This window comes from Lynx canadensis, chromosome F1, assembly GCF_007474595.2.
Source record: "Lynx canadensis isolate LIC74 chromosome F1, mLynCan4.pri.v2, whole genome shotgun sequence".
Classification (NCBI taxonomy): domain Eukaryota; kingdom Metazoa; phylum Chordata; class Mammalia; order Carnivora; family Felidae; genus Lynx; species Lynx canadensis.
Genome location: NC_044319.2, coordinates 27,638,940 through 27,654,582, shown reverse-complemented (window position 1 = coordinate 27,654,582; position 15,643 = coordinate 27,638,940). Strand labels below are relative to the sequence as shown.

Here is a 15,643-nt window from a genome sequence, read left to right as displayed (position 1 = left end):
GGCCAGCACCTGGAAAGGAGAGGGACAGCTTGCATCCTGGGCCTGGGGACTCCAGCTGAGCGTTCACGGGTGGGAGCCCCCAGCCTCACTCCAGCGACAGCGGCTGAAGCAGGATGCTGGTGTGGCTTTTCCTGTGCTCTGTGTCCAGGTCACCGTCTCAGGCTTTCCTCTTCTTCTTTAGCTCGTCAAAGGGACCCCGGGCCCGTGTAATAAAGTCTGCAGGGCACTGAGGGAGAGCGGGAAGTCCATAAAAAGCCAGGGCCCATTAGTGGTGAATGGTAATCGGGGGCCTGACAGCCGTAACCGTGAGTATCCCGCCAGCGACTGCACCAATAACAGGTCCGACAGCCTAACCAGGCCTGACAGGGCCACCAGCAGCGGTGTTCGAGCAGCTGCTGAGAGCCTCCCCACTGCCTCAGGGAGCATGTGCTCGGGCTTCTCTTGGTCAGTTGGTTCCTTGTACACTGGCCCCCCTCCCGCATCCATTCACGTAACAGGTATTTACAAAGATGCTGTAATATGCTGGGTCCTGTACTTGGAGCTTGTAACATAATGGTGAGTAAGACACTTTCTTTACTGACAGCAGAGAGGTGTAAACACAGGGGCGGAGGGCTTTGTAACAACATTTATTACCATCTACGAAGCGCCTCTTAAGAGCCCAGCACTCTGGGCTCCGTTTTCCCATGGTTAAATAACTTGCCCAAGACCTCCAGTGCTGAGGCCTCTTGTAATAAGATTGCCTTTGGAGAGTGAAGCTAACAAGAATCACTGCCCTTGAGTGCCTTCTCGGAGTCACCCGAGAGGGTCCCTGTAACTGTGTCCCTGGAACAAGGTGGGGGTACCCAAGTCCGGTCAAGGACAGGAATGTGTTATCAGGGATGTTCTTGTCATGAAGACTGCTAGAATCCCAAGGAGGGCCTGCCCCAGGCCCTTGTTAGTAAAGGGGATGAATGGGTAGAGGGTATTCTTAGGGATCAGGGGCCTTGTCAACGCCATTTGGGGTGTCTGAGGCCTGGAAGGCCAGACCCTGGGAGACAAGCAGCCTCCAGGCTGTCTGCAACACCAGCTGGTTCCCAGTACTCACCAAGTGCCCTCAGATACTAAACCCTTGCCCTGACAATTGGGCAGAGGACAGAGTTTGGGGTAGAGGCCCACCGGAGCCCATCACTGAGCAGAAGCAGCCCCACTGACAGGCTGGAGGGTACAGCAGAAGGCGCCTGGGCTTCTCTCTTTAGGCCACAACCAACCATACGATGAACCTGCCCACAGCCTCAAGAGTAGGAACATCCCTCTCCCCCCCGCACGCCACATACTTTCTTTCCCTCCCTCAGGGCCTTCCCTTTCTGAACACCCTCTCTACTGCCCTCCCCCACAGAACACAAATCCCTTGCTATTTGGTCTGGTACAACCACCCCAGCAATATAAATACACGGTTTAATCCTTGGTTTAGAGGTTAAGCTCACTTGGGCTGGAATTCTGTGTCCCAGGACACTTGGGTGGGCCTTAGAAGAGCCCGAAAGAGGAGGCTCACATACATTAGAACGATACATACCACAGGTCAGAGACAATGCTTTATGCACCTTTATATGTTTTCAGAACTCTTTTTAAGTTGGATGTACTTACATTTCTCCTTGTTCTGGAAGCCGTGCACTACTCTCTTCAGGATACTAGGTGGCTCAGTCCGACTTCAGCCCAAGTCATGAGCTCGTGGTTTGTGGGTTTGAGCCCCTCGTAGGGCTTTGCACTGACAGCATGGAGCCTGCTTCGGATTCTCTGCTCCCTCTCGCGCTCTCTCTCTCTCTCAAAAATACATAAACATTAAAAAAAATCTTTAAAAAAAGAATACATTTCAGGTGCTTAATAAAGTTTTGTTAAGCAAATGAAATAATTTTATAGCCAGAAACTGAGGGAAACCCAACAGGCCCTTGTACTGGTCAATATGAAGGAGAGGGAGGGACCATCTTCCTGGGCAGGTGGCCAGCAGGTGGCCAGGCTGGGGAGTGTCCAGCCTGTTGAGACTGGCCTGTGAATCAGAGATCTGAGTACTGCTGGTGCGAGGAAATAGGGGACTGGTAAGCAGGTCTTCTCAGCGCCTCAGATCTAGGCCCTCCTGCCAAAGCCTAGATACAGCATATAAAGTGTATGGACACAGAACCAATAGCTAATAATAAGCCCCAACATTTGTTGAACTCCTAGGATGTGCAAAACAGCCCCATAAGGTACATGTTATTACTATCATGCCCACTTTACAGATGAATTTATTATACCATTTACCATTCCATTATATTAATTTATTATTATATTTGACGTTCCTCGAATGTCAGCCACTTGTATTTCTCTGTACCTACTTCCAAATTCTGCTGAATTTGGCAACCCTGCCTCTTGCCCAATGAAAGCGAGGGCTTTTATTCTTGCCTGTTCAGTCACCCGGCCACCTTCTCTCTTCTCCCTTCTCCACCTACCCAGATCCTCCCTGCTTTCCAGCCAGCTGACCCTCCCAGTGCCCAGTGGTCTCTCACTCCTCAGGGGAAGAGCTGTCTCTGTTCTCTCTGGTGTTGCCTGTCCTTGCTTCGGTGTATGTTCCAGGATGTTCTAGGCGAACACCGGGGTGCTCATTCCCTCCTGGCCACTTTCAAAGAGCTTGGGGGCTGTCAGTGGTGAGAGAAGGGTCCTCCCACGGTTGGCTGGGGGGCAGGAGAGGGGAGCAGGGGCAGCTGGGTCCCCAGAGGCCACAAGCCTGGCTCCCCCGGCAGAGGGACAGAGCTCACCAGGCTCTGGGGTGGAGGTGCTGGGCTGAGCTAATCACCTAAATGGACGCAGGCTGTTGAGAGACAGGCTCTATTCCCTAATAGAATTTGCCCTCAAGTGCAATTTAATTTTCTCTGAGGCGGTCTCCAGCCCCTCTGCTACCCTCCCCCAGACAGACCCTTATTTCCCCAGCTTCCTGGGGGGAGCAGAGCACGTTCTTGCAGAGAAAAGAGGAGAGGGGCCTCCTCCGGGCTCTGTCCCAATCCATCCACTCGGCCTCCTCCTTGGGAACAGCCCCTGCCCCACCTACCAAGCCCCTTCCCCAGCTCCCGCCCCCCGACGACGGGGCTGCTGCTCCCCTTCCAGACACTCTCTGACCTGCCTCTAGAGCTGCCCACGTTCAGCGACAACAGCTACTCCCAGCCTCCAAGTCCTCACCATGAAGGCAGATTCTTCCCCTGACCTCTGGTAAGTTCATATGCTTCGAGAATTCTCTTTGTCCTGCGTAGCGTCAGAGGCTTGGAGGGGAAATAGTCTGGACGGGGGTATGGGAGATATTGAAGCAGGGTGGTGTGGGCCACGTGTGGATCCGGTGGAGGGGGCAGAAATCAGCTCAGCACCCTGCAGTTGGGGCAGAGCCCAGCTCCCGAGCATCCTAAGGTCACTGCTGGCTCACTAGAGCCTTTCCTGGGGCTGGTTTTCCCTCCAGACACCCCATACTCCCAGCTCACAGCCTGTAGTGTCCTGAAACCTGACGCTGGTCATTGAGAGCAGGGAAGATGTGGGAATCTGGACTCTGAGTTGTCCTTTTGTCTCCCCTGCCAATGTCAGGCTGGAGGTGGGGGAGCCTCTTCAGAAGCCGTTTTCCATCCCTTTCTCTGAGAGCCCCTCGGGCCGTGACGGGGCTCAGGGAGGTCTGTGCAAGTTCATGCCTGGTCTGTGCCTGTGGTCATGGGCTTTCCCACCCCCACCTCCAAGCAGGGATGGGCATAGACCACAAAGAGCACCCTGGGGGAGGGGAACAGAAGAAAGGGAAGGGGACCCTCAGGTTAGCTGAGGTGGCTTTCAGGGAAGGCAGGAAGCCTGTGTGGCAGAGTGGTCCTTGGGTTCCAAGCAATCCCAGGACTATCCTCTTTATCTGGCAAGCTCTGGTGAGGGAGGACCAGAATTCCTTTTTTTCTTTGCCATCAGAGGCTTGAAAAGAGCAGAGGGTGGGGCTGAGGATGATGGAGAATGGATGGGTGGCAGGTCAGGGTCAACTGCAAGGGGGAGATGGGCATTCTTCAGGCACAGCCACCTGCTCAGCCCCTGCCTGCTCTCTCGTGCAGCTGAGGTCCCTCCATCAGAGAGTGGGGCCCAGCTCTCGCGGGGCTACATTTGTGGGCATCCTCCCTGCGTATTCACCCAGCAAATGCTTAGCAGTCCCTTACTCAGTGCCAGAAACCGCGCTAGGTGCTAGGAGGAAGACCAACTGCTGCGCGCGCGCGCGCGCGCGCACACACACACACGCGTACGTGCATGCGCGTGCGTGCAGCGCACCGAAGCCTAAATACCCTAGACTTCTATTGGCGCTGTCCAACAGAAATATGATGCCAGCCACTTGTGTAAGTTTACATTTTCTGGTCGCCATGCCAATAAAAGAAAGCAGTGAAATTAATAATAGATTTTATTTAACCCCCTGTCTCCAAAATAGTATCATTTCAACATGTAATAAAAATCTAAAAAATATCAATGAGATGTTTTACATTCTTTTCTTTGTATTAAGTCTTCACACTCCAATATGTAATTTACCTTTAAAGCACATCTCATTTCTGGCCAGCCACATTTCGGGGCTCAGCAGCCATACGTGACTGGCCGCCATCGCACTGGAAGGTGGAAACCTAGAGCATTCCCACACAGTGCGGCCCCCAGGGCCAGCAGCATCAGCATCGTCTGGCAACTCGTTAGAAATGCAGAATCTCAGGTCCCAGACCTGCTGAATCAGAATCTGTGTTTCAACAAAACGCCCAGTGATTTATGGGCGTAGTAAATCTGAGGACCGGCGTGTGCAAGAACAGGGAAATAGAATGAGCATTCATGGAGCATTTTGCCTTAGGAACTTTGTTCATATTGGATCTCATACAATCTCCCAACAACCCCTTCTCAGGAGAGTGATCTGAGTATTATCATCCCCAATTAACACAGGAAAACAGAGGTTCAGAGAATTTTCCTTCTCATAGCCATACAACTCGGATGTCGAGTAGATCCAGGATTTATGTTTTCCACAGAATGCTTCCTCAGGTGAGGTCTTGAAGAAATCCATTGTCCCCCAAAGCTCTTAGTGCTTCTTCCTTGGCCATCAAAAGTGGCCGTAGTTACAGTGTCCCGGTCCCTTCTCTGCGGACCTGTGTTTTTAAGCAGATAGGTGACCGAGGGCGAGCCCCTTTCCGGTAAGCCAGGGCTATGAGCAGGGGAGAAGGCCAGGCAGTGAGAGATATTAAAGGTGAAGCTGCACGTCCTTTCAGACTAAAGGCAGCTGTCATCAGTGGGGACCCTCTATATGCCAGGCCCTGTACTAACAGCTACAGCCCTCCTGTGACAATATTATCAGGCAGGTCTTTTACTACTCTTACTCTCCCATTATACAAATCAGTAAACCGAGGCTCAGGGCGAACAGCACTCCAGCAGCCATCGACAATGAAGTCTGCCTAGTTCCAGGGTCAGGAGTCTGGCCTTGCCTCACCATTTCTTCCCACGAACCTCCCGGGTCTGTCTCCTGTCACCTCTGCCCACATCTAACACATCTACATTTTTTGGTTGTAAGTCAGTTCCTGAGAGGAAATCGCTGAGTTAAGCTCGTCCAGTAAAAGTCTTTTGCCAAGATGATGACGGGGTTATTTTATAGATTAGCCTTGACACCTGCAGCTATTTTCAAATGGAGCCAGGCTGGACTTCCCCTCCTTCCCCCCCTCCCCATTCACAGCCTCCTCTTTAGAAGCTGAGAAACAGATCCTGGGGGCCTAAAAGCCCTAATACAGTAATGCAGACAGTTATCCCTTTCTATGCTTCAGTGTCCTCATCTGGAAGGCGGCCCTGATGTGATGGGCCCCACCTATCTTATGAGGCTTGGGTGAGAAAGGTATGTGATGGCCCTTAACAATCTGTAAAGCACCATGATAATGTCAGTTGCTAGGATCATTCTTGGGTTCAGGATGCCTCTGAGCCCTGGGGACTGAAGTGAGAGAATAGGGAGAAAGGATGTCACTTGTGCAGCCTCTGGAGTCCAGGTTTTTAAAACAAACCTAGATATTAAGTCAACTTCAAAAGCAAACAAAAAAACAAAGAGCATAATTGCAGGTTGCACAGGCAGACTGACTTCTGAAAAGATCTCAGTGTGCCGTGTAGAAGCCATCAGAAGGAGCAGAGCCACCTGATTAATACTGGAGGCCACCATTATTAACAATTTCTGTGTGCTGAGCACTGGGCTCTGGGGTTTATATGCATTCTCTCTAATCCAACAAGATCCTACAATGTAGGCAGGTTTTATCCCCATTTTACAAATGAGGAAAATGGCACGTTTAAATAACTCATCTAGGAAATAACTGGACAGGAAGATTTTCATAAGGTAGCTTAAATTTCACCCAAGGGGCAGCTTGGGCACCTGCAACTCAGCTTGTGACCATACTGTGGGCGCAGGTCTCCTCCACTCCCAAAGAGGGGGGCAAAGAATGGCCCCACCGCCACCCACCACGGGTCTCTCTCTTCCCCAGCTAACATTTTTAGGAAGGAAGAGCTCCCAAGTTCTAGTCTTTGCTTGAAAATACTCAAGTAAGTTTCTTGCCCACTGGTTTCTCCCATAAATATAAAACAAGGGGGGAAAAAAGGAAAACAGGCAAAATATTACAGAAGGGATACAATAATGATGCCAGCCCACCTTTCTAGGGAAACGCTTCAGGTGACCATCTGTGAGGAGAGTACCGTCGTTACCCCACGGAGCCTGTGGGAAGGAACCTGCCAAAAGTTGCCCCACTTAGGCTGTATCCAAGTTGGAATTTCAATGCAGACACTGGGAGCCAGAGCCCAAAGGTTTGCCCACCCATCTCCAACTCCCTTCCAGCATAAGGAAGGCACACGCACCTGGGGAATTTTGCTGACACTGTCTCACAGGAATGCCCGGAATTCTGGAGCAAAGTAAGCTATGGACTGTCTGCATTTGGCACTGCAGATCCTTGTCTTCCAGGGTCAAGTGAGGAGCTGGTATACAGCAGATGCTCAATGCATGCAGGAATTAAGGAACGATCTAAGATACTCTAGGTTTTTGATGGGAAATAAAGAGAATGAACCCTGAAATTAGAACGAGACCAAATTCCCTGATTCATTCCCCAGCTGCTCATGCACACAGGCCATGGGGTATGATGGCTGCACGGATGGATCCCAGACGACTTGGCCTTGCCAGGCTCTGTGTGGATTCACCACTGGCTATGCCCAGGGACTTCCCAACAAGAGTTGTATGATGTTGCTGGTGATGCTGGCAAACAGAGCCAGACCACCTGTGACCATATCCTGATTCCACTGCCTACTATCTGTGCCTACTATTGGCTACATCACTTGACCTCTTTATGCCCCAGTTTCCTCATCTATAAAATGGGGATAATAGTAATACCCACCTCAAAGGGTTTGTGAGGATTAAATGAGTTAACACATATAGAGCACTTAGAGCAGTGCTGGTGGTTTAAGTGTTAGCTATTGTCACCTTCCTTCTTCCTCTAAGGATCCCAGTGCTCTTTTTTTACTCTGTTTCTCTGCCACGTACTGCCTCAGAATCTTATCTTGAGAGCTAGATGCCCAAGTACAGGACCATCTCTTTTCCATGTCCCTTCAAGGCCTGTGTCAAGGACACAGGGCAGGTTTAAATTGAGGAGCAACTGCCTTTTGATCAGCATCCTGGGGGTGGGGGGAGATCCCTGGAAGGTTCTGGGAAGAGAGGGAGACAAATGACAAAGTGGTGGGCTCACGAAAGGGGCCCTTGACAAATGACTGGAAGGACTGGGTGGACAGATGGGGAAGAGCAAAGGCCCCTGTCCTTTTATTGGAGAACTCCTTGTGGCTCCCTGAACAAGACAGTGGCTCCCCAGGGGCTGGGCTGAGGGTTGGTCTCCCTGGTTCTCTCTGTTGGGATGAGTAATATGGACCAGGGCAGAGGGTCTATATCAATCTAGCCCAGCAGAAAAATGAATGAAAATTGAATTCCCCAAGGAGAATCGGGGAGCTGTTATCCAGACAGAGATAAATCAAAGGATGCCACGGAGAAGGGGGAGAGCAGGTTTCCAATAGCAGGGGAATAATTAAGGAAACAGTTTCAAAATGCAAATGATGAAAGAGGGTTTGAGAGGCTGGAGGACAAGGAGGAGGTGACTGGCGATGGGGTGATGGGGAGCCGGGGTGGTGAGCGGAGAAAGGGGTGAGGTTCAGAACTCCTGGCCTCAGAGGGTGAAGTCGCCTACTCCGGGAAGCTCCTAAAATGGAAGGGTTAGAAGACACAGGAGTCTGTGTGCAGAGTGGAAAGAGCGCCAGAGCCGGAGTCAAAGGCTGGATTTCATCTCCAGTTGGCTCTGCAACTTATTAGCAGTGTGACCTTAGGCAAACCACTTAACCTCTCCGTTTCCTGATAATCATACCCAAACCCAGCACGATTATGAAGATCAAATGAGATAAAATATGTAGAGGAAGTTTGTAAATTGTAAAGTGCTAGACAAATGCAAGCTATAATCATTTTCCTAAATTGGGTTTCTGAAGACCGTTCCCTCAGAACCGGATCCGCTGACGTGTTGGGGTTGGTTCCTGGACACTCTTATTGACTGACTGCCCTGACAGAACTTAGACCTGGGCAAAGCCACATCACCGATGGCCCATCCTCTGGTGCCCACCCTTCAACTGAGTTGTAGCCTAAAGCCACAGGTCTGAGGTCTGCTCTAAGGACTATTGCTCCTGGGGGATCACCAGCTAGCCCTGGGGGGCCTTCACTGAGAACACCCCTGCTGAGTCAGCTCAGAGTTTAGGTCCACACATATCCTCCAGGAAGTCTTCCTGTGGGATTCAGTGACTCCCCGCATTCTCTGGGGGGGAGAGACGACCTTAGCCCCTGTTAGCCTCAGCTTTTTCATCCTCCAAATAGGTATAACAATACCATTTATTGAATTGGAATGAGGAATAGATGGAATTATGCAGGTAGAAGCACTTACCTGAGCGCCTGGCACAGTTTCAAACTGTCAATAAATGTTAGTTGTTATTATTACCACTGTGTGCTGTTATATTGTTGTTATTGCTATCAGCAGCAGTAGGCACTAAAAATTCTATTCAAGGAAAGCTTTTCATTGGGGTTTCATCATTTACAGATGGGAAAGCTGAGGCCCCAGGAAGGAAGTGAAATGCCTTGTCAGATGTATGGTGTTAATGGAAGATGTTGAAAATGGGACCCAGCTCATATTTCTAGAAAAATCTCAAAGGTGGAAAGGGCATATATTGGCTGAGCTGCCTTGTTTGTATGAGCGGGGAGGCTTTGGGGTGCAGGGGAGCGGCTGCCCACAAGTTGAAGAACTGAGAACCAGCTGGACCTCCCAGGGCTCTTCTGCCGCTGGATAAAGGTGAGAATGGCATCTGCTGAATCAGCACTGGGCCAGGAGAGTCCCCACCACAGTAATGCTGTCCCTCAGCCAGTGACAGGCTAGTGACATGCAATGAAAAGAGGGCAGGACCTGGGCAGGCTCATACCAGGGCAGCAGAGCTGCAGAAAGCATTTTATTTCATTTTATTTTATTTTATTTGCATGTTTAAAACATAATTTTTAATTATAAAAGTGCCACATATGCTATCTCTATAAATATAAATTTATATAAATATTTTAAATATAACACAATCAGTATAAATATAATATAAATGTAATTTATTTTATAATAATTATAATTATAGATATCATACGTAAAACAAATATATATTTATATATTATTAAATTATATGTAAATATTATATTAAATATATGATATATTAAATATAATATAAATATTTAACATAAATATAATATAAATATTTTATCCTTTACTAATATTACTGAAAAAATATAAACACTTTACAGAAAATCTGGAAAAGAGAAAAAAGAAAAAACTTCCATAATACATCTCCCTAACACACTTTTCTCCCACTATATTATTGAACAACATTTTGACATATTTCCTTCCAGTGTTTTCTCAATGCTTTAGAAAATAATTTTCTTAGCTTTTTCTGCTTTATAAAATAATTGAGGAAACTTAGAAAAACTAAAAAAATACAAATATCCACTGTACAGATAAGCACTTTTATATTTTAACATAGACTTTCTATCTATGCTGCTAAAAAAAATCCCCTGAACTTCATATTGCTTCATATTTACTTTTTTTCTAATAAATCTCACTTTTCTACATTGTTAAATATTTTCTGTTGTATTTTCCAACAACAGTATAACATTCCATTTTATTTACTCTATTTAATAATCCCCTATTGTTGGATATATAGTTTATTCTCTTTTCAAAATATTATAAACATCCTTGTAATTAACTCTTTACAAACATTCTTGATTACTTTCTGTGGCTAAATTTCTATATGGATTGGGTCAAATCCATCACATTTTTAGGCTATAAAATATATTGCCAAAGTGCCCTCAGAAGACATTGGTGCTCAGTGCGCCCCCACCAGAAAACTGTTTTCTAATTTCCCCACCCTCTAGCCAACGATGTGTATTATCACCACTTTTATCTCTGACTAACATTTTGGAAGACTTCTAATAGTGCATCATTCTTTTTAAACATTTAGTATGTCACAAGCATTCCCATGTTGCTAGATTTCATAATTAGTTTCAATAATTGTATAACATATTACCAAGCAAATTTAATCTACTTCACTAAACCATTTTTTCTTTTGTTGGATAGCAGAGGTTTTTTTTTTTTTTCCTCCAAACCATAATGTTGTAATAAGCGTATTCATGTATGAAACCTTCCGCTTCACATTTTAGATTATTTCCATGGAGTAAACACTCACAAGTGGAATTCTATGAGCAACAGCGTGTGAAAAAAACTAGGGGGGTTGATGCTACTGCCGAATTGCTTTCCTAACGGATTTAAGAGTTTATTAGCACCCAGCAGTATTTGTGAGAATACCAGCTTCGAAGCACTTTCACCAGCACCCAAATTCTAGGATTCCTCCCACCCCAGCTGGTCGTTTAACACACAAAACTGAAGAATGTACTATGATATTTTGATTTGCATGTCTTTGATGGCTAACGAGGCTGGCATTTTCTCGTGTTTACTAGTTACATGTTGGTAAAAAAAATTTTTTTCGTAAGCACTTAAAATGTCACCGGTTTTTTTGCTTTTTTCTTGCACATTGACTCCAGTGTGCAAGAGGAGTCACCTCGCAGGTCAACAGGGCAAGAGATGATGCCAACCCAGTACCAGGACACATGAAAGTCACTGAGACTTCACTGAAGACAAATTCTAAGCGCAGATGGCCATGCCCTCCTCCCCCACCTTCTTGTTCGTCCCTCACCAACCCTGGGGTCCCTTGTTTAGGGACAACGCCCGGAGAAAAAGCAGGGGACGCTCTGAAGGTTTGGAGAGGGCACCCGGTCCCTTTTCCCACCCTAGCCGGACTTGACTAGGCTGAGAGGGCACATCTGTCTACACCTCTGGAACGAAATTCAGGATGGGAGTGTCGCGAGGGTGGGATCCGTAGGGCCTCGGAGTCCCGTGGCAAGGGAGGTGGGCTTCCCACGCATGCAGCCAAGTGGCGTCGAGCATGTGGTGAAGCACCAGAGAACCTCAGCGGCCACCTGCCCCAGTGGTGGGCCTTCTGTTTTACTTCCACCAGGAACGTGCGTTGAGAATTTTAAGTGTGCTTGTACGCCTTGTAAAAACGACAAGCCACACATGCTCCCTCGCTGGTTAGCCCGGGTGTCCGTGTGCGCGTCGCCGCCCTGCACGCACGAGGTCGAGAATTGTTCAAATCGCCCGCGGTTGCAGCCGGCGAGACAGAGCGGTCTCTGGGGACCGAGAACAGGACCCAGCTGAGCCGGCGTGGCCAGAGCGACGCCCGAAGCCAGGCAGCCAGAAAGGTGCGGGGACCCGACGGGGCCGAGAAGGAGAGCGGACTCCCCGCGGCAGGCCGCGGTGAGCGGGGGCGCGCATCGGAGGTCCGCGCCCGGCCACCTCCGCGCACAGCCCCCGGCCGCCTTCCCCCGCCCGCCGCTGCCCGCTGCGTGACTCGAGCCTTCCTGGCCAAGTACGGGCTGTCCCTGGCCCAACCTCAGCCAGACGCGGGGGAGAGAGAGCAAGGGCTGGGAAGCGCCGGCGGGAAAGGAATTGGCCAGAGGAAAAGAGGAGGAGGAGGAGGATAGAGTCCCGGGCGGAGAGAAACCCCGGACCGATGGCGCGCGAGCGGAAGACTGCGTGCGGCCCGGGCCTTCGGAGGGTCTGCCCCGCCTTTCCCCATCCTTTAGTCCGAATGGAGGGGCAGTGGGGACACAAGCCTCAGGCCGGGTCCGGTTCCCCGCAAGATCCGCGGAAACCCACAAGCCCTGGGCGCAGCCGTCCAGGACCACCTGCTGCCGCGGCCGAACCCGCCGCAGTATTTATACCCAGGGAGCGAGCCCGCACTGCCAGGCGCGGGGGGGGGGGGGGGGGGGGGGGGAGAAGGGCCCGCGAGGCTCCGCCCCGTTCTATGCGGCCCCGCCCCCTGCCCTGCCCTCCACACTCGGGGCGCCGGGACCCCCACTCCGGCCCGGGTCCGCGGCCCGCTGCCGGGTGTGGGGATTGGCTGAAGGGCGGGCCTCCCTGCGGAAAGCGACGTCACGGCCGTTCCTGCAGTGTGAATGAATCAAAATGCCTGGGTGACCGCGGCCTCCCGGGCGGCCGGCACGCGAAGGGTGGAGGGGGAGGGGGAGAGCAGCGGGCGGGGGAAGGAGGAGGGGAAAAAAGCCAGAGCTGCAGCAACAGCGTCTCCTCAACCCGGGATGTGCACCTACCCCGGAGAGCGAGATCAAAGGGATTTGAAACAGACTGAGGACTGGCGGGGGGAGGGGGCCAGCCAGCCTGTGGAATCCTCCCGGAGAGGCGGAGGGTCTGGCTTCCACCGTGACTTCGGCGGCCTGGTTGGGTTTTGTATTATTATTTTCAAATTTCTGAATCCAGCTTAAGCGAGAGAGATCTCCGTAGACTGCGACTCCCTGGCTCTCGCTCCAAGATGATGCAGAGCGCAGCTGTCCCCGCGGAGGGGGCTGTCAAGGGGCTCCCGGAGATGCTTGGTGTGCCGATGCAACGTAAGACACCCCCCTTTCTCGCGGATTTAATTTGATAACAAGACAGCCAGCAGGCTTGGCCGGTACGGGGCGGGTTGGACGCTGCGTGTAGCCTGGACTGGAGGGGCCGGGCGGGGCGAGGGGCCGCCGGCCCCGGTGCAGAGGCGGTCACAGGGCAGGGGCACTGGCCAGAGTGCGTTTAAAGGGCCTGGCTCTTGGCTTTTGGGGCCGAAAGTGAAAGCCCCCCGATAGTGCTCGAGGTCAGCCGTGGGTACCGAATCTCGCATCTCCAGCCCATTGCTTTTCTAGGAGCGCTGGGAGAGTGCTGTTTGGGGACTCCATGGGAAGGAGCTGAAGGCCAGGCCTGAGGGCTGGGGTGGTCTCTGTAAATCATCCTCCTTCCCGGGGTGACGGTCAAAGCTCGAAGTACCGCCTGTACAACTTCACCCCAGCTGGCGGGAAGTTGGAGAGCGCGTCCCCCGCCCCCGGGGCTGGCGGCGCAGAAGCCCAGGCCACACGCTCTGTCCCCGCGCGCTGGGCGTGCGCGCCTGGTGCGTCCTCAGCCGCTGCTGCCGGCGGCGCCTGCAGCCTGCGCCGCCGGGGATTGCCTGCTCCCAGTGAAGTCGACTCGCCATGTTCCAGCTAGCCGAGGAATGCAGGGGAGGGAGAAGCACCGGGACGAAGTTGTGAACTCGTCTTTGCGCACAGCCTTTGAGCACACGAGGACACAATCTCAGGATGGCTTAGACTCGGAAGGGGAGAGACTAGGTGTTTGGGCGCTTTGCTCGCCCACCCACTTTCTTTCCCGCGCCCGAAACTAGCAAGACGGAGGGAGCTCGGGGCGTGTTTATCCCCAGGTCTCTCTGTGTGTGTTTGGGTTTGCGCGCTCAGGCATTTTCCCGGAGGGAAGCTATCTATGTCCCTCACTCCCAAACGGAGTCTTCGATGGAGAATATATGCAGAGGTCGGAGCAGTTCCCGGGGCATCGCGCGCGCACGCGGGCTCCTAGCGAGTCCTGCTCTGCAGGCTGGAGGGCTCTGCGTAACACCCCTGGGCACCGTGGAGAGGGAAAGGTTCCTTCACTCCGTTTGCCAAGGGGCTTTGCTTCCGCCCGCGATTTCTTTAGTGGAGCGGTAGCTACGTTCTCGAGGTTTATTTTAAGTAAAGAAAATAATGGTGTCTACCTACGAACTAGGGCGCACGGCTGCGCCCTCCTGCGCCCTAGCTCTCCACCGCAGGGATTCTGCTTGGACCATATCTCAAAGGGCAGGGTGGCGAGCGTACGTCCTGGGCTTCCCTGGGAAGTTTTTGAGAAGGAACTAGAAGGGGATAGCTTCGCCCAAACCGATTTAGGTTGTTTTTTGGCTATATCCTGCAGTTATCCATTGTCTTTTCCTGTCAACTGTTGGCAAACAGTTCCACGTCGGCACCGCGTCTTGGGAAGTTTACTGCTGACCTAGATGTATCTGTAGAAGGCATTGGGGGTTCGCTGCTGCCCTTGCTGCCCCCACCCCACCACGCGCAAGGAGTGGGTTCTCAGCCCCTGCACAAACAGAACCACAGAAGCTGGCAAAGGAGCTCCAAGTCCTTAAGCCGATTGTAGCTCTGCCTGAGTGAGGGGAGTGTGTGAGTGGGCAGAAGGCGTGTGTGTGACTCATGTCCTTGTTACCTGGTAAGTCTGTGCTTTAATAGTTGTGGTCCTTAGGTGGACTGTCAGGACCGCAAAGAAGGAAGGGTGGGGGGAGACTGCTCTGACAGTCTTTTTCCAGGATGCTTCGCGCACACTCTTAGATTGTCTCACTTTTTGTTTCTCTTACTCAGAGACAACTTTGATTTCCACCTCAAAAACTCAATTTCCTAAAATGCCTAGAGCTTGCTTTCAGAGCTACAGTTCACCAGGGCTCGAGTTGGGGTTCCAACCATAGAAAACTCTGTGAGGCAGAACAGGACTCTGGTCCCCTGCGCCCAGCAGAGGCAATGCCCAACCAGGAGAGGTTGGTCTGCCCTTCCTTTTGTCTTGTCCTGGTTCTGTGGTCTGGGTTGCAGGGGGCAATGGTCAAAAATGAGGGGCCCAATCCAGGAAGATTTAGGAGTCCAGCTTTTTTTTTTTTTTCCTTTGGGGATGTGCATGGAACATACCCGCTTCCAGCAGATGCGGCTTCTGGCCATTAAGCTGTTGGTGCTGGGAACTGGGCATAGGTGGGGCGTGGTCCCCTCACACACATAGACACCGCCATTCTCTTTTATGGGGCAGGAGGCCCACTGGCCTAAGAACTCCGGGTGGGGTGGGGGTTGGGGGCATGCCCTTGGGCCTCAGGGGAGAAGGGTCATCCCAGGTCTGTGAGTGTTTAAACCTTGGGGGAGAGGAGAGAACAGAAAGGCTCTCCCGCAAGGGTTCTTCCAACCCCACAACTGGAAGGTTTGGGTTGTCCCCCCACCCCCAGCTGGACATACACAGACACATATTCATTTCTTCACTCTGAGCCACCACAGATGGAGCACTTCAGAGCACAGATGTGGGGATCCCCCATCCTGGGTCCTTCTGGTACCCTGGCCTCATAGGGGCGTGTTAGGGATTTGAATCCAGTTTGC

General features: G+C 51.4%; 1 protein-coding gene across 1 annotated transcript in view; it reads left to right on the top strand.

The window, feature by feature from the left end:
• Positions 1 to 12,996: 12,996 nt before the first annotated feature.
• Positions 12,997 to 15,643, top strand: part of LHX4 (LIM homeobox 4) — a 41,719-nt gene continuing 39,072 nt past the window's right edge. Inside the window, exon 1 of the mRNA XM_030303128.1 lies at positions 12,997 to 13,072. Within this exon, the coding sequence (XP_030158988.1) occupies positions 12,997 to 13,072 (76 nt within the window). The remainder of the gene's footprint in view (positions 13,073 to 15,643) is intronic.